Below are 24,481 nucleotides of genomic sequence, written 5' to 3' on the forward strand. Positions count from 1 at the left end.
AAACGGCGTCCTAGCCCGGTGAGGCAGGCATCAGATGATCACAGATTATTAATCTCTGATTATTAACAAGATTGCGATCAAGACTGTTTCAAATTTTAATTTTAACTACTTTTAAGATCGCTGACTAAGTTTTCAAAAATCTTATGTAATATTGTTCCAGTATTGTGTACTTACGCAATTAAAATGTAGCAGGATCTCACAACTATTTATGTTACAAACACACAATTGCCATGCAACGAAAAAGAAATGTTTTTGTGTAAAAATTTGGCGTTGCACTGCATTTTCTTTGCGTTGAAATGTTATACAACTCTATATTACTAACGCGATGAAAGAGTCACCCTACCCAATTGTAGGTTGCCTCTCTTTTGACTCCCAGGAGAAAAAAAGATATTTCCAGTACGTCATGTAGTTATTGAGAAACTTCCTTTCTTCGAGTCGTCAGTCTTTGGACCGGTTTGTTGTCTCCCGCCACTGATTCCTTCTTGTACCAGCCTCTTCATTTCAGTATACCACTTGAAACCTAGTTCCTCAAATATTCGTCGGATGTATTCCAATCTCTGTCTTCCTCCACAGTTTTTGCCCTCTACAGATCCCTCTAATAGCTTGGAAATTATTGCCTATCGTCTTAACGCAGGTCCTATCACCCCGTCTTCTTCTCAATATTTTCCACGTGCACCTTTCTTCGTTGATTCTGAAGAGAATCTCGCCGTTTCTTACCTTATCAGTCCACATAACTTCCAAAATACAAAGATTGAAAACGATGGCATAATCTGCAAACTTAGAGGCATAACCCTACATTAAAGGTTTAACACAACTAAAGTTAAAAACTCTGTGTACTGCCTTATCAAAAATATCGACACTCCTATACAACACGGAACAGACCAAAAAACGTCACGTAAGGCGGACCCACCATTACCAAAAAAAGTCGAGGAGTATAGCGTTGTCAGCAGGGATTTAATAACAGCAGAATACGTCGATCAAGAGAGCTCAGTCACTTGGAACGTGAAGTAGTCACTGGATGTTACCTGAGTAAAAAATCCACCAGGCACATTTCAACCCTTCGAAAACTGCCCAAATCGACTGTTGCTGATGTGACTGTCAAGTGGAAACGCGAAGCAACAACCACAGTTAAACCAAGATGGCCGGCCGCTGTGACCGAGTAGTTCTAGACGCTTCAGTCCAGAACCACGTTGGTGCTACGGTCGCAGGTTCGAATTTTGCCTCGGGCATGGATGTGTGTGATGTCCTTAGGTTAGTTAGGTTTAAGCAGTTCTAAGTCTAGAAGACTGATTGCCTCAGATGTTAAGTCCCATAGTGCTCAGAGCCATTTGAACGATTTGAAACCAAGATGAGGCAGACTTCCTGTGCTGACAGACACAGACCGTCAAGCACTGCGGATGGTAGTTGTAAAAAATCCCATGACATCAATGAAAGGAATCACTCAGAAGTCCATTAAGCAGATTGATTGTGCCCAGTAAGTTGAAAAGAACGGAGTACAGTGGCCGGACAGCTCGTGCTATGCCACACATTTCTGTAGTCAATGCTGGGCGATGCTTGTGATATAAATATATAAAGAGCGTCACCATCACGATATGCTCTGTGGCCATTTTATGCAAGAGTTTGAGTGTGGTCCATACCTGGACAACGTTACCTGGCGTCATTTGAGGTGTCAATACTGAAGTTTGGAGGAGGTGGTGTTGCCTGATTAAGGTATGTTCCACTTATTGCGCTTAAGAAACTGATAAATGCGGAAGGATATGAAAATATTTTGCTGTTTGGAGACAGTGACTGTTTGTATTATCATGACATTGCACCTTAAAGCAGCATCTGCAAAGTAATGGTTTATGGGCAATAACATTCCATAACTAGATAGGCCTACCCCAAGTCCCGAACTGAACCCGATGGAACACCTTTGGGATGACTTAGAGCATTGACTTCACTCTAGATCGCAGCGTCCAACATACTACCTATTCGGGTTTCAGCTCTTGAGTAAGAATGGACTGCCACTCTTCCACAGACATTCAGACACCTGACTCAAAGTGTCTCAAGGCATCATAAAGGAGAAGGGTAGATACACCCAAATTAAGGGTAAGTATACTTTTGATCGCAGCCCGCCCGCTTAGCCGAGCGGTCTAACGCACGGCTTTCCGGAGCAGGAAGGAGCGCCTGGACCCCGTCACGAATCCAGCCAGTCTGTGGATGGTTTTTAGGAGGTTTTCCATCTGCCTCGGCGAATGTGGGCTGGTTACCCTTATTCCTCCTCTGCTGCACTATGTCGGCGATTGCTGCGCGCCGGCCAGGGTGGCCGAGCGGTTCTAGGCGCTACAGTCTGGAACCGCGCGACCGCGGCGTTGCAGGTTCGAGTCCTGCCTCGGGCATGGATGTGTGTGATGTCCTTAGGTTAGTTAGGTTTAAGTAGTTCTAAGTTCTAGGGGGCTGATGACCTCAGATGTTAAGTCCCATAGTGCTCAGAGCCATTTGAACCATTTGATTGCTGCACAAGTAAGTTCTGCATGTACTTACACCACCATTACTCTACCACGCAGACATAGGGGGTTACACTCGTCTGGTGTGAGACGTTCCCTGGGGGGAACCGCACAATAACCCTGGGTTCGGGGTGGGGCGGCGGAGGGGTGAAGTGGACTGCGGTAGTCGTCGTGGGGTTGTGGACCACTGCGACTGCGGAGGCACGGAGCCTCTCTGTCGTTTCTAGGTCCCCGGTTAACATATACATCGTACTCTTGATCACAAGCTGTGCTAGGGTTATTCGAAAAGTAAGGTACGATCAAACGCGAAATGTAAACCACTGCGAAAATCCAATGAAGCTTTGCATCGATGTGTTGGCAGTGTCCCTAGTTTGCCCATCGATCGCTTCAAGTCGCTCTTTGCACTTCTGAGCTCGCAGTCAGCACGTAAAGACGCCTAAAAAATAGTGCCTCCCGCCAAGTACGAGAGACTGGTGAGAATTTCGACTGAAGCTACGCAGCCCACATAACATAACTGTCATGCATTCCCTTCTTCAAGACAATTCTCAGCCGCATTCTGCAGGGGAAATGCGTCTGCGAAGGGAAGTGTTTGATAACGCGTAATACAGCCCGTAAATGGCTCCCTCTGGGTTCCATCTGTGCTCCCATGAACCGCTGGCTATGAAGACAATATTTTGGCAGAGACAACGAGCTGTAGACCAGCGTAGAGAACTGGCGGAAAGCACTAGCGGCTGCCTTCTATGTCGAGGGTATTGGAAAGTTTGTACAGCGTTACGACAAATGTCTAGGTCGAGTCGGCGACTATGTAGATAAGTACCTGGAAGGTGTAGCTAGCTATTGCAAATAAAACATTTTTCATTTTCATACTGATCTCCAGTGTGCGACCGATCTGACCTTACTTTGCGAATAGCTCTCGCATATGTCTTCAGTTAGCGTAATTTACTGTGCGCAAATTACACAGACTATATTCATCCAGTATTTGGGAATGGGGGCACATACTAATTTCCAGTACAGTATACACTTTATTTAAAACCATATCAAAACTTTTTACATGCGTAATGTCAAATATTTGACTTTGAAACGTCCCCTTTGAAAAATTAATGAATTACTGTGCTGGTAAACCAATTACATTATTTGATTTTCAAACAGCTCAGCAGAACTGAACGTACTCAGACATTTCGCTCTTTACTTATTCTGATCAACACTAAACTGACACACAATATTTTTAGCGCAACGCAGTCTGACTTTCAATAATCGCTACAAAAGAATGGCCCTGACTAACAATAACCTATAGCTTTCATGAGTCACTTACCTCACAAAAATCTTCGTCACTCGAACTACTGCAATACAGGGAGCGCCACTACTGCCAGCTAAATAAAAGATTCAAACTACTGAAGGCACTAACTACTGATAGGCGTGGTTAGCAAATGAAAGATTTTGATAGAGAACAAACAATGTATTTACCTTAATAGTGTTTAAAAGTCATAATATATATATCAGTTCATGACATCCAGTCTTACAAATTTACTGTCTCTGATGGACACACGTCCAGATCATCCGCTCTCAAAACTCCGCCATCTCTCTCCCCACATCCACCACTGCTGGCGGCACACCTCCAACTGCGCAGTGCTACGCGCTGTTCACATCCAACTGCCCAACACTACAATGGCGACTAATCCAACAATGCTAACCAGCCACAGACTGCACACAGCACAGCCAGTGATTTTCATACAGAGCGCTACGTGGCGTTACCAATATAAAAACCTAAACAGCCTACTTACAACTTGTAAACTCATTTGCGGAATAATCAGGTGTATGAAGCCGTCTTATACACGGGAGCTCGATTTCTAAAACTAAATGTACCCTTTTTTGTCTCTTTGCGAAGATAACTTTAATTTTAAGATTTGTTGTTACCAAAGTGCACATTATTTTGTTGCAGAAGTTCAGCAAATTAATAATTTCCTTCTGTTTAAGCTTTGGGTTATTGTTATTCTGGAATTTGTTGGAATCGAAATTTGTTGATTCCTTCTGGAATCAGAGTTTCAGACCAAAAATTACTTTTGCTCGAAATACTCTTTTTCCTCTGCTGATGTTTTCAAATATAGCAAAATAGCGGTGGTGGATGAGCATTTACTCTGGAATATTACCTAGTTTCGAGTGTGACAATCTGCTGAGTGCTGCAAAGTGAACAACGTGAATATTTTATACGATGACAGTCGATGTGAGTTCACAATGCTAGAGACGTACCGGAAGCGGAACGGCCGCGAGCGACGCACCGGAACGTGTGCTGCTCGAGCGTCACGTGACGCGACGGTGGCGCTCCTGGCGGCGGGAGGCGTCGCGTCGCCTTAACTCAGTGCACTTCCCGCCACCGGCCCGCGCGCGCCGCAGCACAGCGCGGTGATGTAAGAGGCGGGCAGCCAGTGAGCAGTCGCGTCAGCTCTCGGCATGTTCGCCGCTCTGGTGCAGTGCGGGGGCGGCGGCGTCGGCGGTACCGCCTCCTGCTCCATCGCCGCCAAGGCCAGCGTCTCGGCCGCCGACGCCAACTGTCATTACGTCAAGGCGCGGGTCACACCGAAAGAGGTGCGTGCTGCCGTGACACGGACTGTACACGCCCGCGTCAGTCACTCTCCGCGTGTCCACTTATCCCTGTCGCAAACTTCCTCGCAACTTAGCCAGCCAGCTTCCCTATGTGTCGGTCAGAATATCTTGGAGATAATAACTTGTTCCCACTGAACAAACGCCCATACATTCTGGAACTACCATAATTGCTTTGAACTAAAAAACTCACATTACTATTTTCCATTTTTTAAGAGAACCCACAGAAATTGCTGTTGAGCGACAAGCAAAAATAAATCTCTGGGGGTGACTTTTCTGGCAAATTTACAACCGGAAAAGTCGTTCTTTGACAGTTAGTGTGCTGGGTTGCGAAAAAAAGGTGGATCGGTTCGCGGTAGGCGTGGCGACGCAGTGTGGCTGCATACAGTTTCGCGATGCAAACTGACACCCCTATCACTATTCATCAGCCATTCGCGCAACACGGTTTCGCATGGAGCTTAATCCACTTACATAAGCTGTAAAACTGACACATCGATTATGCTTCCCGCTCTGCTCATGCCTTCCACCCGTAACTTAATTCACTCGTAACATGGTGTACTGCGTTGCCTATCCGACATACCCCCATTAACTTCTCTTGTCGAAGTCCTCAAACTTAGACGTATATTTTGCTGTAAAACGGAGGCATTTTTTTTAGGCGAATAAGAACTTCACTGTTACTTATTGAAAGTAACACATGCTTGAAAAATGCTGCATTCACCGCTATAGGGCCAATTAATGAGCTGCCTGAATACATAAATTACAACGATGACACGCCAATGGCTCTATTTATAACTATAAATACCTCTAGTGACATTATGTGGTATTTCATTATTCTGCAACTCTTGTCTTGTTCAGACCTCAGGAGAGAGTGTATTTCTTTAACTGGTGTAAATTACTAAGATTACCAGCAGTGTGTAAACATAAACTCAAACGCCTCTTCATTTAAAAACTATTAACAACGTTCCCATTTACGGAGATGTCTTCTTAGAGCTTTACTAAACAAGACCACGCAAGTTTTGGAATAAGTACCCCGATTCCCTCAAATATTACGTCTTTCACGAGCACGGTTTAAACAGAATGGAATCGCTAAACCTCTGTCCATTTGTCCACAGGATACTCATACTGAGTGTAGAACAGAACATGAAGACCACTGCAACAGTTTGCTTGTTCCACATTGTATTTCGGCGTCACTCTTGTTAGTCACAGTATAAGAAATTCTGCGGAAAGAACACGCTACGTCTGTGGATTCATCGATGTAGAATTACTGTTGTTCTCGTCCATTCGCTGTTCACCTTCTAATGCTCTCGTTATGGAATCGCTATCCACGTTACCGAATCTCTCTTAAGCTCAAGTAGTTTCGTCAGCTCTTATTTTGGGGGTTATTTGGTTGATTTCTTGCCGTTGATTGTCGTTGCGAATGGATTCAATGATGTGCTGTGTGTGTGTTGCCGTAAAACGTGAAATCAGTTTTTATCAAATTCGATGAATTTGTTAAGCAGTTCTCTAGTTTGAAACAAGATTATTTATTCACACAATATTTCTTGACTTCGATATGAACGATTCCATTCCTCCTCTTACCGCGTCAGTTATTCGTCTAAAGCACAAAGGAAACAGACGACAGTTTTTCGCCATCTGATTTCATTGTAATAATGACCTGCCTTTATATTCATAACAGACCAGGCTATTACACAATTCCAAGTTGATCACGTGATTGAAAAGGTTGTTTGTAGCGTACCGTTGTGTACTTAGAGGACTTGGAAAAAAGATAACCATAGAGCTATCATTTGGATAGGAATCCATATCTCTCTGTCACAGCAACAAACGTGTAAAATAATACTTTCCACTGTCCCTTGTCTGCTGGATGATAGAGCGCTACCAGTTAACGTTGGTAAATGTCACATCTGTAGCCAAGTACCTAAAGTAACAATATACCACATAACAGGGAAAAAGAATCCGGACAGCTGGTGGAATAAGAGACAGTGCGTAATGTGATACTTGAAACTAACGTTTCGCCCATGCCTTGGCACTGTACATTGCCATAATGTCAGTCTTCTGGTTACGAGAGACACAAAAGGTGACTTTTATTCTTCAACGCACTATACACGGGCAGACAGGAGACGGTGTTGCTCCTGTAGCACGGAGACAGTATGTTTCCCGATTACGGCTTCCTATCTCAAACGATATCTATTCGGTCTGCTCAGAAAAATTCAAAGTAAAGGGACCTTTGAAACACCCGTTATAGCTAGGGCTTGGAAGGTGTCGATCTGATTTAGAGACTGACGATTCGCAGAGAAATGTATAGCAATGAAACGTTGGTTCACAATACGTATGTTGTACTGAGCAGATGAGTCATAGTAGCACCCAGCCGCCATACAAACATGCCAGACAACAAAGTGAGGAAAAATGAAATGTAAATATCACATAGACGGCCCAGCCACAAAGCAAGAAGTAGACTGCGGTTTGCTTTAAAGATATTAGTGTGCTGGTAGGCTACCTAAGAAATTGTCTGTGAAATTTTGGAACACTGTTTCAGTATATGCAATCGATACTCACTGTGAACAAAACCATAGTTCTGAGTTCCTTTTGCGGTTTATAAGTATCACTGAATGCTGTTCGGGCAAAGACAGAAATGTGACGACTCTGTAAATCAGGATGTAAGACGATTGAGCGATATCATTGTGACTGGGAAGAGCTATTGTTTGTACTTCTAACATTCAATTAATCCATTCGTTAGGTTATTCAAAAAAAGTATGAGTAGGTACTAGTTCAGTATACTCCGTCAGCACTTGTCGCTACTGCTTCCGGACCCACAAAGCATAGGAACAGCCCCAAGAGAGACGGCACCCTACACACGGCTTAATATTATGTTTCGTAAGCCATCCACAGAAATACGTGATTACGTGTTCTGGTATCACAAAGAGGTCAAAATATTCAATAACGTTTAGAACTACCCTTTTTCCTAGGTGTATTTGTTTCTACGTTTCATCATCTATTTGTCGAAAGTATATGCATAATTGTATTAACGATCCGCATTTTCCGTTTCATTTACAAGTTATCTTACTTGTGTACCTCGTATAATACCCGATTACATACGTTAAATTCTCCCTCCTTGCATTATCTGTTGTTTCCTCTCAGATCTCTGTACATTATTTCAAAGTAACTTCCTAATTACAATGATACATCTTTATAAAAAGATGAGAAGGTACTGATAGAGAAATGAATATATACATGTCAATTTTCACGAAAGGAGAAGGTTTTTAAAACTCAGCGGAAACCAGTGTTGGCACAGTGAGACAACTTTCGATTCCATTCATATCACTACATTTTAATATTACACTTATGAAAGCGTTTTTGAGCGGTGTAAAAAAAAATGGCGGGAAACCGCGGAAATGTGGGCTGAAACGTCAATGGGCCCTTTACTGATTACGGTCATTTTGTCATTTTGAAACTTCACTATCGACTCGATAATGATTTAAAAGTTAATAGCGCACGCATGCCGTGTATATTCATTCAGGAAAACGTCGTCCTTAGATTTCACACGACAATTTTCACTAGATAATCCATACATATTATAAAAATATATGTATATATGTGTGCATGCCGGCCGGAGTGGCTGTGCGGTTCTAGGCGCTACAGTCTGGAGCCGAGCGACCGCTACGGTCGCAGGTTCGAATCCTGCCTCGGGCATGGATGTGTGTGATGTCCTTAGATTAGTTAGGTTTAGTTAGTTCTAAGTTCTAGGCGACTGATGACCTCAGAAGTTAAGTCGCATTGTGCTCAGAGCCAGCCATATGTGTGCATGATCCACATCCATTGGACCGATTTCAACCAGACTTTGTACACATATCCCTTATTGTTAGGCAACGATCACTGTGGGAATAAGAACCACATACATATCACAGTGAAGGAGATATCACGTCATAAAGACTGAGACAAATGAAAAACTGCCGCATTATCCGTAACGTTTAAATTTATTACTTCTTTGATGCTAATTCTATTTGTAACGTATTTCGCTGACACTATCCAAATGGGCCGCTCAATATAACTACACAAATGTATCATTGTACGACACATAATTTAAGAGATGTGACGTCATAAACACTGAGAAACTTGAAAAAATGCCGCATCATCCGTGAAGTTTTAATACATTTATTCGTTACTGCTGAGACACTTCTACAGTCGTTTAAACGGAAGGAAATTTCTGACGCCTAGCAACACTTTCGACCACATTTAACTGGCAAGCGCAAACGGCTGTAAGCGAAAACGGCTGCAAGGGAAAACGATAGCAGTCTATACATCTATGAAGAGACGTCGCTATAGAGACATTTACAAAATTGCGTCGTAGAGACGCGAAGCAGCTGCGCTCAACGTACAGAAACTATTCTGGACTATTTTCCTTGATTTGAATGCTGTACTTACACATCTGTGCGTTATGCATATTTCTTTGTACAAATTTTTCATAATTTCAAAGCTGTTTTTTCGAATACATGGAAAAGAAATTTTTTCGATAATTCATACAAACACAACTATATTTTTTGTTTGCATTTCTTACAGAAAATTGACCAATGACTACCCAGGCAATGCCACGTTTGTTAGCTAGTAATGTAATAAATCCGTTGTTATAACTTTTTATTAAAATGACCAAGCATTTGTAAAAAAAAAATAATAGCTTTACACCAGTCATGGCTCTCTCTGGCAGTTAGGAAATGCTGGATACATATTGTACCTGTAATTATGAAATTAAATTTTATTCCATATGCTCCACTATGCTTCATCTTATTACAAACCAGTTATTAGTTCTTCGAGGTTTTTCAGATATCTAATGCAAACGCATGATAATGTATAGCGCAAGTAAATAGTATAACAGAGGAATCCCATACCTTACGAACAAAGATGAACCACTTTATCTCGTGTTTCCTTCGATACTGACCGAAAATTACGTGGACTAATATTCACTGATTACACCAGCGGTTCTCGAAAGCTTGTGGGATGCACCTCTCCAAAATTTAGACTCTAAAAAAACTAGGACATACGACGAACAAAAGCACGACGTCCACGCAGTACGGAAACTATGCAAAGCTACCCAATGAAAAAAGTCTCTACCACCATTTTCGTTTGTGTGCATTTTGAAGGACTCCTCCATCGTTACCTTACAATTTGTCTTAATACTCATATTAACTTTTAGATGATCGCTACAGACGTGACTACGGGATTTCCGAGAGATTCGTAAATTGTGCTAACATACAGTTTAAATATAAAATTGTTTATCTTATAAAACCTGCTCCCTGTTGGATAGGTCCACAGAATTATGTACAAAATAGAATTAAACTCCCCATGCATTTCATCCGCTCTGTTGGTCACTTGCATCTGTGTACGAACTTGCTTGGAACAACTTGCTACGCGTGGAGCTAGTTATTTAAAAAGCGACAAAGTTTCCGTTCAATAGCGATGATCCCTCCCTCCTCCTCCTCTTCCCCCTCCCCCCCCCCAAAAAAAAAGATCTGGTTTCTTTTTAACACAAGTGTAAACTATACATAATTATTGAACGAATCGTACAGAGAAATATGACTTAATTTTTTTTTAATTTCACAGTTAAAAGAAGAATTAAATACATATTAAAAACACTAAATACAAAAGTAATGTTTCACTACTATTTTATAGGTACTGGATGTATCTATAACTTAGTTAATAAGTCGTGAAATACTCTGGGCTTCAGCAACATTGAATCTGATAGTTCTGGTAACTCCAAAAATGGTCATGAGACGTTAAAGTGGAACTTCGGCATTTCAATTCCCAGTGGAAGATAAAAAAGAAATCCTTAGATATTTCTAAAGTAATGCCGTAACTACATTGTTACTTAACATGAGAAATACATGGTGCGTACTTCATTTTCATGGATTTTCCAACCGTTCTTGTATTCTCCTGGAAGAAATGTCTGAAAAAAAAAATCTCTCTAGTGGCTTCAGTTGATGTACCATAGATGGAGATATATCGTGAAAGCCAGTAGACGCCTGATCTTTTTATTTCCTGAGATATGTAATTCGAATAACAATCGAAACTTCTTTATAGGAATTTTACGGTGAGCCAACGCAAGAGAGAGGAATGGGAACTTTGACGGCAGCCGCGCGTTCGAGTCCTCCCTCGGGCATGGTTGTGTGTGTGTTGTTCTTAGCATATGTCAGTGTAAGTTACTTTAAGTAGTGTGTAAGCCTAGGCACCGAATTCACACACATTTGAACATTTCTTTGACGGCAAGTATACATTACTTTTGCCTGCTATAAACAACGACGATACTTATTTGTATCAATATTTCGGATGTCTATAGCTTCTTTACTGTACTTGCTTAAATCATTACCTCCAAAAAATCCAGAATCCATAACAATACGTTTATGATAGGTGTTCGTTATACCCAGTGATCGATTTCGGATGCAGGTCCGTCACGGCATTGCTACATTGCGGACATAACAAAAGTGGAGCTAAATACGTGATGACATGTTTAACTGCGTAACTACAAAATAGTATGTTACCTGCTACAAAATACAAACTCAAATACAAATATTCTAGTAGCATACAAAAGTTTGAGTTTATTTTAAAATTTTCGTATTTTATTCTTGATCAGTTTTTGCGCCAAGGCTAGACGAACTGCTTCGTTCCAAATCTTTGACTCTGGAGTATCAAAAACAACAAGTATTACTCCTGTCTTAATAAGACCTAGACTTTAAGAGCAATTTTTTTCCCTTCATTCTTCTGACTGGTTTGACGCGGTCCACCATGAATTCCTTTCCTGTGCCAACCACCAACCTCTTCATTTAGAGTAGCACTTGCAACTTACACCATCAATTATTTGCTGGATGTATTCCAATCTTTGTCCTTTCCTACAGTCTTTACCCATTGCAGCTCCCTCTAGTACCATGGAAGTTATCCCTAGCGTCTAAACAGGTGTTCTATCATCCTGTACCTTCTTCTTCTCAGTGTTTTCCATGTATTCCTTTTTCTCCGATTTTGTGCAGAGCCTCCTCATACGTTACCTTATCAATCCACCTAATTTTCATTATTCTTTTGTAGCACCATAACTCAAATGCTTCGATTCCCTTCTTTTCCGTGGTTCCCACAGTCCATGCTTCACTACCATGCAATGCCGTGCTCCAAACGTACATTCTCAGAAATTTCTTCCTCGGATTAAGACCTATGTTTCATACTACCCAATACTCCGTCATTGTCTGCAGCTCATGGGCTCGCGGTCGCGTTCTCGCTTCCCGAGTACGGGGTTCCGGCTTCGATTCCCGGCGCGGTCAGGGATTTTCACCTGCCCCGGGATGACTGGTTGTTTGTGTTGTCCTCATCATTTCATCATTATTCATGAATGTGGTGAGATTGGATTGATCAAAGTTTGGGAATTTGTACGGGCGCTGATAACCGCGCCATTGAGCGCCCCACCAACCAATCATCATCATCCGTCCGTCATTGGTTATTTTGCTGCCTAGGTAGCAGTATTTTTTAACTTCATCTACTTCTTGACCATCAGTGCTGATAAGTTTCTCGCTGTTTTCTCTTCCGCTACTTCTCATTATTTTGCTCTTCCTTCGATTTACTCTCAATCCATATTCTGTACTCGTTAGATAACTCGTTCCATTCAGCAGATCCTGTAATTCTTCTTCACCTTCACTGTGGATACCAATGTCACCAGCGAATCTTATAATTTATGTCATTTAACCTTGAGTTTTAATTCTGCTCTTCAACCTCTTTCATTTCCATCATTGCTTCTTCGATGTAGAGATTGAATAGTAAGGGGGGAAAGACTACATCCCTGTTTCACAGCCTTTTTTTCATTCATTGTTCAAATGGTTCAAATGGCTCTGAGCACTATGGGACTTAACATCTGTGGTCATCAGTCCCCTAGAACTTAGAACTACCTAAACCTAACTAACCTAAGGACATCACACACATCCATGCCCGAGGCAGGATTCGAACCTGCGACCGTAGCAGTCGCACGGTTCCGGACTGAGCGCCTAGAACCGCTAGACCACCGCGGCCGGCTTCATTCATTGTCTTCCACTCTTATTATTCCCTCTTGGATCTTGTACATGCTGTATATTGCCCGTGTCTCCCTATAGTTTACCCGTATTTACCTTAGAATTTCGAAAATCTTGTGCTCATTTACTCAATCGAACGATTTTCCAGGTCGGAAAATCCTAAGAGCAATTTAAGCTCTTTAAAAACAGAATTTTCATCAGGAGATAGACTCGCAGAACTCGAAATGTATCGTTAATATGACAGATTACACATATTCTTAAGAGGAGGCATAGTGTTTAACTTAATGTAACTGCGTTAGGCATATGCTTTGGAAAATATCTGTAATTTTTTAATCAGTATGACCATCTCTTAGAAGGTGTCTTTAAGAGATTTGAAACCTTATATTTTGCAGGAACGCTCGTCACGGACATTTTACCGAAAAGCCACGCTTCATTACGTTAATGTTCGTGCTGTGGCTGGCCTCTTGAACACGACTGAAAATTAAGGAGTAATCAACTATGTTATCAACTTCCAGATTCGTTACGGAAGATCTTTTACTTCCACAAATGACCTATAAAGCATTCAGCCGTGCAAAATTGTCTGGTCGATACTTGATGGAAAAATGGTTTGTCCGCGCTGAGAAAAGTTTTAAGTACTTTAATCCGTCGCAACCGAAGTTCTTTCACGAAAATGCTACTCTGTATCTCAGTAAAAGGGATCTTTTATAACCACGCAGCACAGAAGCAGCAAAATGCACTGCTTAGTTGCCCAGATAAAGGCTAGAAGTAAATGCTTTACTTGTGGTTTCCAGTGGCTTTAAGCGACTTCGTCGGGGAATTGTCGATAGCGGTTTTTTTGTTATAAGTTATGGAATCTACAATATGAAAGCTCTGAATTACGGACGCATCCTGCAGAGCCATGAAGGTTAGTTATATGCGTGGAATTTGTAGTAAACATTTAAAATCGAAAATTTCTTTATCGTTAAACAAACCTGTTGACTATGCACGGATCTTCTATTATTGTTATTCGCTGCTATTACTGGCTTCATGTTGCAAAATTTTTCGTTGCCAAGAATGTAATTCCGCATTAATCCTAACAGGAATTAAATACAAATTAATTTCCAAGAGGATACTTTATTTGTATCTGAACAGAATTAGTGATTATCACTGCTTTATTTTTACCCAGACACTATATTACACGTGAACCTGAACTGCGGAATACATTTGTTTGCACGGATTTCAAAAGTGGTTAATTTATGCATAGGCGGAAATACCTTTCCCTCTTCGAAACATGGAGATAGGAATGTTTATCGCCAATGAAATATCACCCGAGATAGGTGTTGTTGGCTGCAACTAGTTATATGGGCAATGTCTAGAAGAATGTAAATTGGATTCTTATTAATAAATAGCTACCTGACGATAAAACAAAAACTAGTGAATAACATGCAATTCCTCTGCATCAACTGAGAGCAAAAACCGTGGGAATGTTTTGTAATTGCCCGCATCTCGTGGTCGTGCGGTAGCGTTCTCGCTTCCCACGCCCGGGTTCCCGGGTTCGATTCCCGGCGGGGTCAGGGATTTTCTCTGCCTCGTGATGGCTGGGTGTTGTGTGCTGTCCTTAGGTTAGTTAGGTTTAAGTAGTTCTAAGTTCTAGGGGACTTATGACCACAGCAGTTGAGTCCCATAGTGCTCAGAGCCATTTGAACCATTTTTTTGTTTTGTAATTGCAAGATAAATTAGTTAATTTCACGACCAGTTTCGACAATGACTATTTGTCATTCACAGATTCGCTAGAATCATAATTACGCATCAGCCTCGATGCTGAGGGCATACTAGTTATAATAATACAGCTCCACAACGGTTTATCACATATACAAAGTAGCCATAACACCAATAAGGAGTACAGGAGCAAAAAGAGGTACATCAGTACAGATTATACGTCGACGACAACTCGGGATGACAACTAGTTACAGTCGAAACTGGTCATGAAACCAACAATTTCACCTCAAGTGATGGCTTCTAATATCGTAAAGCGCAGCAGTTTTATTAAATCTAATGAAGCCAACCTTGTACCCTCATTTACTTTGCACTCTTGTGTCAGTTCTGTCACCTGCCTACTATTTCTGACCGAAAATGATTCACTATAACTATGCCATTTACGAAGCATCTCACTTAGCCATGTAATTAATTTTCCTCCATGTCCTCTCCCATATTAAGGGACTGGTTATTAGTACACCGAATGTCAGAGAAAAAGGTGTTTGCTGGATTTTGTACAGACAAGACAGTCCCTATGGTACAAACTGCAAATAATGGGTCACATACACTTATCAACCAGAACATTATGATCACCTGGTTAATAGCCGGTAAGTCCACTTTCGGCACCACATCTGCACATGCACGTCACCCAATTCCTGTAAATTCCGGGGACGGGGGCGATGAGCTCTGACACCACATTCAATCACATCTCAAATGTGTTCAGGTTAGCATCTGGCGAGTTGGGGTTTAGTACATCAGTTGTCACTGTGTTCCTCGAACCACTCCATCACACTCCTGGCCATGTGACATGGCGCATTGTCTTGTTGGAACATACCAGCGCTGGCGGGAAACATGACCGCCACGAAGGGGTGTACGTGGTTTTCAACCACTTTACGATACTCCTTGGCCGTCATTGTGCTTTGCACAAGCTCCACTGGAACCACGGATTCACGCGTGAATCTTCCCTAGAACATAATAGAGGCGCCACCAGCTTGTCTCCATGTCACAATACACGTATCGAGGAGTTGTTCGACTGGAAGACAACGGAATCGCACGCTCCCTTCGGCATGGAGAAGCAACACCACCTGGACTAGAAGACTTTGGGTGAAGCAGGTATCTCAATTCATCAGACCATGCAACGCTCTACCACTGCCTCAACGTCCGGTGCCAATGGCCACGTGCCCATTTCAATCATAGTTACCGACGTCGTGTTTTTAACATTGGCACATTCATGGGTCGTCGACAGCGGAGATTAATCATTACGAGCGTTCGGTGCATTGTGTGTTCAGACACACTTATAGTCTGCCTGGCATTAAAGTCTAATATTAGTTCCTCCACAGTTCGCCGCCTGCCCTTTTTTACCAGTCTGTTCAGCCTATGACGTTCGACATCTGTAATGAGGAGTTGACGCCCAGCCCCATATATTCTGGACGTGGTTTCACATTGGTTTAGCCACATGTGGAAGACACTCACCACAGCAGTCTCGAACACCGACAAGGCGTGCATTTTCCGAAATACTCGTGCCGAGCCTCCGGAGCATCGCAATCTGCCCTCGATCAAACTCAGATAGATCGCGCGCCTTCCCCATTCTACACAGGGACAGCACGCTCACTAATACTACCCGTGTGTCTGATTAGCAGTTATTCATCGCCCGGTGAGTTTGCCATCGCATAGACGGGTTTATATTGATAGTAGGTGGGTGGTCATAATGTTCTGGCTGATTATTTTAAAGAGAAGGTGATGCTGTCCTTGTGTGGAGGATCAGTGCGCAGTGGATATCAGGTACCATGGGCATTGCCCACGCGGTAGAACAGTGCTCAGCTGCAAACTGAGGAGATGGGGGCGCGTGTGAACCGCTATCCTTTCTTCGCTGCCGTAAACAGAGGCTGCTCCATGTGAAACCACTACAATTAAGCCATTGGTGACGCAGGCAGCCGCGTGCCGGGTAGCCCCCGCCCATCTTATGCCCAACGAATGACGTTTAGGGGTGACGACTGTTTCTGCAGTCCACGGACCGTCGTCACCACGCGTATCACCTGTCCTGCAGAAGAGACGTGTCTGGTGTTGCAGCTCCAGACACTCGTCCAGCCATCAAATTTAAAATTTCGAATGGGTCCCTAAACCACTTCAATGGATATCAGAGGTCCTATCTTGCACACGTTAAAAATGCTATGTTTATGACTCGTTATGTCGAAGAATGTTAAGGATAACGCTGTACTGTACAGAGAACTGTCATCTTTGAGTGGCTGTAGGAGGGCACTGGATGACTTAGGGAGAATATCGATTTGGTGTGACGAATCGCAGCTTGGTTTAAAGGCGGCAATGCACATGAGTAGGAGAAACAATCAGCTAACGTTCGAATACATTATTAGTGATGTGCTCCTTGACACAGTTACGTGGATTAAACATCAGGCATAACGTTGCAGCGCAATATGAAATACGTGGTTATTCGCAAGTGCAGGGGGTGAAGGGGGGGGGGGGGACATAACATGTAGTCAAATCGTCCACTCCGTATTTGTCTCACCGAACTTCACTATGCAAAACAATTACAGGATCATTTCGTCCAAGCGCCGCAACTGTCTCCCACTGCGACGTAGTACTTCGAAATCTGGATCATAGGCGCCCACAGTATTCTACTGTAATGATGCAAAAGCGTGGCGCCCTGCAACGTTATATACAGGCTCGGCGACGCTTTAAACAGAAAAGCGTCGCTAATGCGAAAAGAAATACCAGGCCTCAGAAGTTCATGTGTGGCGTAGTGAGGGTTAATGATGTCACGCTGATGTCACGTTGTTACCCCCTCTTATCCACACAACCACACTTCATCACTTTTTCTGACGCATTTGCGACAAGGGTCAGAACTGTCACGCCCAGGCTTGGAATCACAAGGTTCCCTTATGGGTGGTCGAGGAAAACATTTCAGCACGCCACTGCTTAAAAATGACATGAAAATGCCTTAGGGGGGCGGCATAAAGGACGCCAATAAAACTACCCCTTTCCTTGCGGCATCGATCTCCGCTCATTTCGCAGTAATAGACAACAGTTCACAGTGAAATGAGCAACAGGTCGACGTTCTTAATAACCATTGATATTGCTGACACCGCAGAACGATTCAACCCTTCTCTAAGGCCATTGTGGTCCAGCTACCCCACTGATGTGATAGCAGATTCCTAGGTGTCTGCAGACAGGCAACCCTTTGAGATGTTTCTGATTACACATGCCTAATAGCAGACACAGGGGCAGTGGCGTAGCCTGCCTGCAGGCGCATAGGACTCATCACAGTTTGTCTCTGTTCAGCTACATTTTTAAAGTGTTCAGCAAAGACGGCTGAGTGGAACCGCAGGAGGCCGCGATTTTTTTATTTCATTTTTTCCCCCGAGTCATCAGTCTCGTGACTGGTTTGAAGAATCCTGCAATGAATTCCTCTCCTGTGCCAACTGCTTTAACTCAGAGTAGCTACTGCAACCTAGATCCTCGATTATTTGATACATGTATTCCAATCTCTGTCTTCCTCTACAGCTTTTCCCCTCTACAGCTCCCTCTAGTACCATCCATGTTATTCCTGATGTATTAAGAGAAGATGACTTACGTGCCTGTCCCTTCTTCTTGTCAGCATTTTCCAAATATTCCTTTCCTCGCCGATTTTCCGGAGAGCCTTAAGTGTAAACACCCTTTACTGATTCAGATTTCTTCTAATGGTTTTGAATGACCTCTAGAGATGCCACACTGCTCGTCAGAACAATAATTGCGGTCGCCGTGCACTCAAAAGGGGTACGATCACATTCAATGGGGTTTCCGGTCCACGATGTCCTTTCAGGAGGGTTTTAATCATCCACAGTGTATCAGCAGTGTCCAAGGTTGTCAAGAACGTGGTCCTGTTGCCGTCACACTTCGGACTGTTGGTTTCGATCGCGAAAAGCTTGGGAATCAACGCTCCAAGGAAATCGGTAGTTTCACTGACGTCGTTTATTCGAACATTTAAGGCCAGTTTCGTATCGACACTGAGCAACGGTGTCTGAAACGTTTTCCTCGGCCACCTATAAGAAAACTGCGTGAATTGTGTCGCGATTCCAATCTCCATCGAAGAGGAGTCAAAAGAAGGGGTGAAATGTGGGTAAGAGGGGTTTTGAGGATGTTCCCAATGTGCGACATGTCCACGGTGGTGGTCAGCAGAATTGTGGGGAAATTTTGTGCTAATATGATATCATTATCTCACGCCTCACATGAACTGAGCTCTGACCTTTTTTTCGCATTTCTCCATACCTTGCTGTTTGAAGTGTTGCGAATCTGAGGGTGAGGTCGCAGGGGACAGCTGTTTTGCATCATTACAGAGGAAGCTTCTACGAAACTTTGAGGCAAATAAAAAACTTCTACCTCACAGTGAGAGACATTTGTGGCGTTTTGAAAAAGCGATCCTTTCATTGTGTTGCGCAGTGTAGTCCACGCCTGCAGTTAGGCAACCCAATAATTAATTTGCCAAAACGGTCTGTTGTACCGCATTCCCAGACAGGAAACACCAGCGACTTCACGAACAGTACCCGTAATGTGTATTAAAAACATGAAGATATGCTCTGTCCGCAGATTTATGTCATTTTTCTGTATGTCTTTTAGTTTTCGCGCATCCATCTTCTAAATCCTTTCGGTTACTTACGAATAATCCTGTATAACGAGCACGTAAAGTTGGTAGTAGGGGATGTTAATGGACGACTTCGGTTTATTGAGAGAATTATTGAAAATGTAGTCGTCTATAAGCGATGCCATATAAGAACACGTGTCCTGTCACTCTTTAGTATTGCTCCACTGAAACAGTTCAGAGGCGTAGTGCTGTATTTGTTACGGGTAGAGTCGATCAACGCTCGAGTGTTATGGAAATGTTCCGTCACCTCACAGGGGAATCTTTAGAGGAAAGAAGACTTTTTTCGCGAAACTGTATTGAGAATGCTTAGAACTGTCATTTGTCGTAGACTGAAAAACGAAACTACTGCAACCAGTACACATTTTCATAAGGATCACCTAAACAAGATAACAGAAAACAGAATGCTTACGGAAGCTCGCAGACAATCGTTACTTTCTACGATACATTTCCGAATGCAGCACGAACTACACACGTCAAAAGAAAGTTTTGCATCACCCTGGTTCCCAGAACTCCTGAGGACAGACGTTGACTGTGGATATTGTATCACAGACACAGTCCTTTTGACTGACTGTTCAGAGATGTCACTAAACCCGCCAAAAGATATAAACAACCATGCATGAGCAGCGCCTATTAGACGGAGGGAATCCGACAGCCGATCAGTTCGTCATTCCACCAGGAAGGAGGTACACGGCTCGTGTTGTCTGTAGTTAAACCATGCCTATAAGGTCAATACCGCGTTTCGATCGCGTCCGCATTGTTACTTTGTGCCAGGAAGGGCTCTCAACAAGGGAAATGTCCAGTCGTCTCGGAGTGAACCAAAGCGATGTTGTTCGGACATGGAGGGGACACAGAGAGGCAGGAACTGTCGATGACATGGCTCGCTCAGGCCGCCCAAGGTCAACTACTGCAGTGGATGACCGCTACCTACGTATTATGGCTCGGACGAACCCTGACAGTAATGCCACCATGTTGAATAATGCTTTTCGTGCAGCCACAGTACGTCGTGTTACGACTAAAACTAATTCAGACTAATAATTATAGGAATTACGAGTCGTTTCCTTTTAGGTTGGTTAATACCGCCAAGTACTAGTGGCACAAGCCAGCCGTTAATGTTTTTTTTTTTCCAATGGGCAGCATGATTGTGAGTATTGGAGTGTGGACACGTGGATGCAAAACCGTCAGACATACTGACAGGATTACACCACCCACACGCAGTTACGAAAGTCTGACACCCATATCCAAACATATTAGAAAAATAGAAATATGTAAATACGTATGTATGTATCTATGTTCAGCCCTCTAAACCAAAGGACCGATTTCAATCAAATTTTACACACCTGTCACTTACTCCCTGTATGGAATCGCTGTGGGGATGAGAACGACGTTCCTATCAAATGGGTGGGGTGGGGGTGGAAGAGTAGTACATCTCATGATGTGCCAATTTGCAAAATTGATTCATACAGTATTTGATAATAGCAATTAGTGACTTCCAACAAACTTTGCACATAATTTCAAACCTTCAAGAAACTTTTTCTTCCTCACAGCCCCCACAAAGTTATGAAAGGAAAAAAGTCTATCGCTTATTAAATTTTCACTGTTCGTAAGTAAAACTGCCGCATCCCGCATGACCTTTTAATTTATTACTTCTGTATTGCTAAGTGTACTAACAACACATTTGGCAGACAGTATTCACATATAACATTGAATGTACTTCCAAAATAATATCGCTGTACTTAGGAGGAGGAGGAGGAGGAGGAGGAGGAGATCAGTGTTTAACGTCCCGTCGACAACGATGTCATTAGAGACGGAGCGCAAGCTCGGGTGAGCGAAGGATGGGGAAGGAAATCGGCCGTGCCCTTTCAAAGGAACCATCCCGGCATTTGCCTGAAGCGATTAAGGGAAATCACGGAAAACCTAAATCAGGATGGCCGGAGACGGGATTGAACCGTCGTCCTCCCGAATGCGAGTCCAGTGTGCTAACCACTGCGTCACCTCGCTCGGTGCTGTACTTAGGAGATATGACGTCAAATACTGAGAAGCGTGGAAAACTGCAGCATCACGTATGACGTTTTAACTTATTACTCCTTTTCTACTAGCTCCATTCAATACACATTTTGCAGAGAGTATTTATACATATGATTAAATATATCTGCAAAATTAGATCATAGTACGAAACATAACTGAGGCGTACGACGTCAAAAACATAAAGATGCGCGAAAATGAAAGTGTGTGGCGAAATTCGCTAGATATGCATGAGGATTCTGTTAAAAAATGTTCAAATGTGTGTGAAATCATATGGGACTAACTGCTAATGTCATCATTCCCTAAGCTTACACACTACTTAACCTAAATTATCCTAACGACAAACACACACACCCATGTCCGAGGGAGGACTCGAACCTCCGCCGGGACCAGCCGCACAGTCCATGACTGCAGCGCCTTAGATCGCTCGGCTAATCCCGCGCGGCGAGAATTTTGTGTACAGATATGTTTGAAGTATGTTAATAACTGTGAACCATGTATGAATTGTGCCTACGCGGGAAAATCCACCCGTTAAAAGTTCATCCTAAACCCCTGGAACGATTTCAACCAAATTTCGAACACATATTAGTTACTGCTTGGACAAGAAGAGGAGGAGATTGATAGAGAGAGGAGGGAGACCGAGGAGGACAGAGAGCGGGTGAAGAGAAAACGGACAAAGAGAGCAAGGAGGAGGAGATGATGGAATTAGAATGGAAGGAAGAGTTTGACAGATGGTAAGTAGCAGGTGGACAAGGGGGAGAGGGGAGGAGACGGACAGAAAGAGGGAAGGAGCAGATAGGCATAAAAGGGACTACACAAGTTGAACAGAGAGGGATTATAGTAGGAGATGGACAGGTAAAGTAGAAGGTGGACTAATATATGTATTGGAATAAATACACACCCCAGCAACAACGGGTATTCAGCTATTGAGTGTGTGTGAGGGAGAAGGAAAGAGAAAGAGAGAGAGAAAGAGAGAGAGAGAGAGAGAGAGAGAGAGAGAGAGAAAGTGTTTGAAATATAACCTATCAATGCATCGTATCATAAAGGATGCTATGGCAGCCTCATAAAAGACTGAAACGGCGAACTGTAATTTATCGCAAATTAGAGAGGCACTGACCGCAGAGGCAGGAAAGGAACGTTCTTTTTAACTTCAGCATAGGTTTTTGACCTGTTCTTGAACATTCGATACGATGACGTCGCCAGTGGAAGAGAAATATAAGCTGTCACGAAAGATTCGTAACGTAGTTGTCCTTATAAGGAATTGAATCGTCTTCATCTTTGTACGTTCCGCGTAGTCATCAAGCGTAATGGATTTGGGGCGCACTGGCTGTGATCGTGGAAGCTCCAGCCGCGGTCATGTGATGACGGGAGCCGCCCCCCACACGCTGAGTCAGGCAAAGGAGAGGACGAGGCCCCACACCGCTCAGTTCTAGCGGGGCCTCGCAGCGCACGCACGCACCCGGGTTTCTGCCGACTGTTTCTACAGACTATGGGCGACCGCAGCACGCCGGACCTGGGACAGCGGGCGCGGTGCTCCTGAGGTATTTCCTATCGAGAGATGTCGGTTGTGAAAGTCGCGTTTTGCACCTCATATCTTCAATCACTGTGAAGTTTTTCGCCTACAACGTCGTTCATATTGACACAGCTACTAATTATCATTGTACCGTGCATAATTCCAGTCAGATCCCATTGTGATATTGAAAACGCTTGTGAAGGTAGCTATTTGCATATCGAAAGTTGGCACTTTTTCATTCGGTTTAAGCTTTCATTCAGCGTAGGACTCGAAAATCTGATTTTGAAGCAGCAGAAATCTGATCTATGGATTTCATTTGTATGTTTTGCAGTCATTACCGTTTTTGATAAGTGCAGTAGGTATTCCAAATTAATATACTGAAATCCGATGGTACAGTACATCATCTTGAAATAATACCTTAATACGGCACGCTCATTTGAAGATCAGTACCAATTGCTACCACTCGAGTAAGGTTAGTAATACATTAAGCTGAAAATAATAACAAAGGAGCAATAATATCACAGGCTACATTCAAAAATAAACCTCGCTTCTCTTTATTGTTTGTTTTGCGTAAACTCAGTAAAAGACTTCATGCAAGTATTTTCTGCTCCCGTCCACATATTGCAAAGATTGTTTCCACTACGCTGCAGAAGTTTAGCTCCGAAGCCGTTACACGTCCTGCATACAATTGCGCTTTCTCCTCATGCGATTACCATATTTTTGGAGCCCTTAAGAAAGGCATTCGTGGCCGTCGATGTGCTTCGGATGAATTGGTGCACTGTTGGGTTCAATCATGGTTCCGTAGGCACTCGTAAACATTTTTCCATGAAGACAGTGACCCTTTCGCCTCAGGGTGGGATGAATGTATTTTTGGAAATTGTGGTAAGTTCCTATGAGACCAAACTGCTGAGGTCATCTGTCCATAGGGTTACACACTACTTAATGTAACTTAAAGTAACGCACGCTAAGGACAACACACACACACACACACACACACACACACACACACACACACACACACATATATATATATATATATATATATATATCGCAGGTGGCGGATAGCGAACGATCCATCAGATATGGTGGACAGCTGCGAATAAGGGGAAACCCAAATAAGCAGTCCCGGACCGAGGCGGCAGCATCACGAGGGTGTGGGAGGGTGATTTTTGGCAAGGGTCACACTCATTCAAAAACCACAGAACCCGAAGACGTTGCTGTGTCATGGCGAGTAAGTGCCGCCATTACAATAAGCACTGTCAACACCCAAATCCAGGACGCGTCTGAAGTGGGAACCATCGGCATCCTGGTCAGCGTCTGTTCACACAATGTGCGGCTGGTCATAATGCGCCAGGAACTAACAATCCCTGGTTCTAAACACCCAGTGGAAACACTGGACCAACTTGATTACAAACAAGTATGACTCGTGTAAGTAAGTAAATATATATATATATATATA

At 43.1% G+C, this 24,481-nt stretch overlaps 1 protein-coding gene across 6 annotated transcripts in view; it reads left to right on the forward strand.

The window, feature by feature from the left end:
- The window catches only part of LOC126457360 (schwannomin-interacting protein 1 homolog), a 1,975,729-nt gene that overhangs the window by 1,157,039 nt on the left and 794,209 nt on the right, over nucleotides 1-24,481 (forward strand). For 2 of the 6 annotated variants that reach the window (XM_050093593.1, XM_050093595.1), the window contains exon 1: nucleotides 4,875-5,069. The exons of 2 other annotated variants lie outside the window; for them this stretch is intronic. In XM_050093593.1, the coding sequence (XP_049949550.1) occupies nucleotides 4,935-5,069 (135 nt within the window). In that variant the 5' untranslated portion in view covers nucleotides 4,875-4,934. Of the gene's footprint in view, nucleotides 1-4,874; nucleotides 5,070-22,934; nucleotides 23,051-24,481 lie in introns of those variants that run through there. 2 more of the 6 variants (XM_050093594.1, XM_050093597.1) reach the window with 2 other exon arrangements.

This window comes from Schistocerca serialis, chromosome 2, assembly GCF_023864345.2.
Source record: "Schistocerca serialis cubense isolate TAMUIC-IGC-003099 chromosome 2, iqSchSeri2.2, whole genome shotgun sequence".
Taxonomy (NCBI): Eukaryota; Metazoa; Arthropoda; class Insecta; order Orthoptera; family Acrididae; genus Schistocerca; species Schistocerca serialis.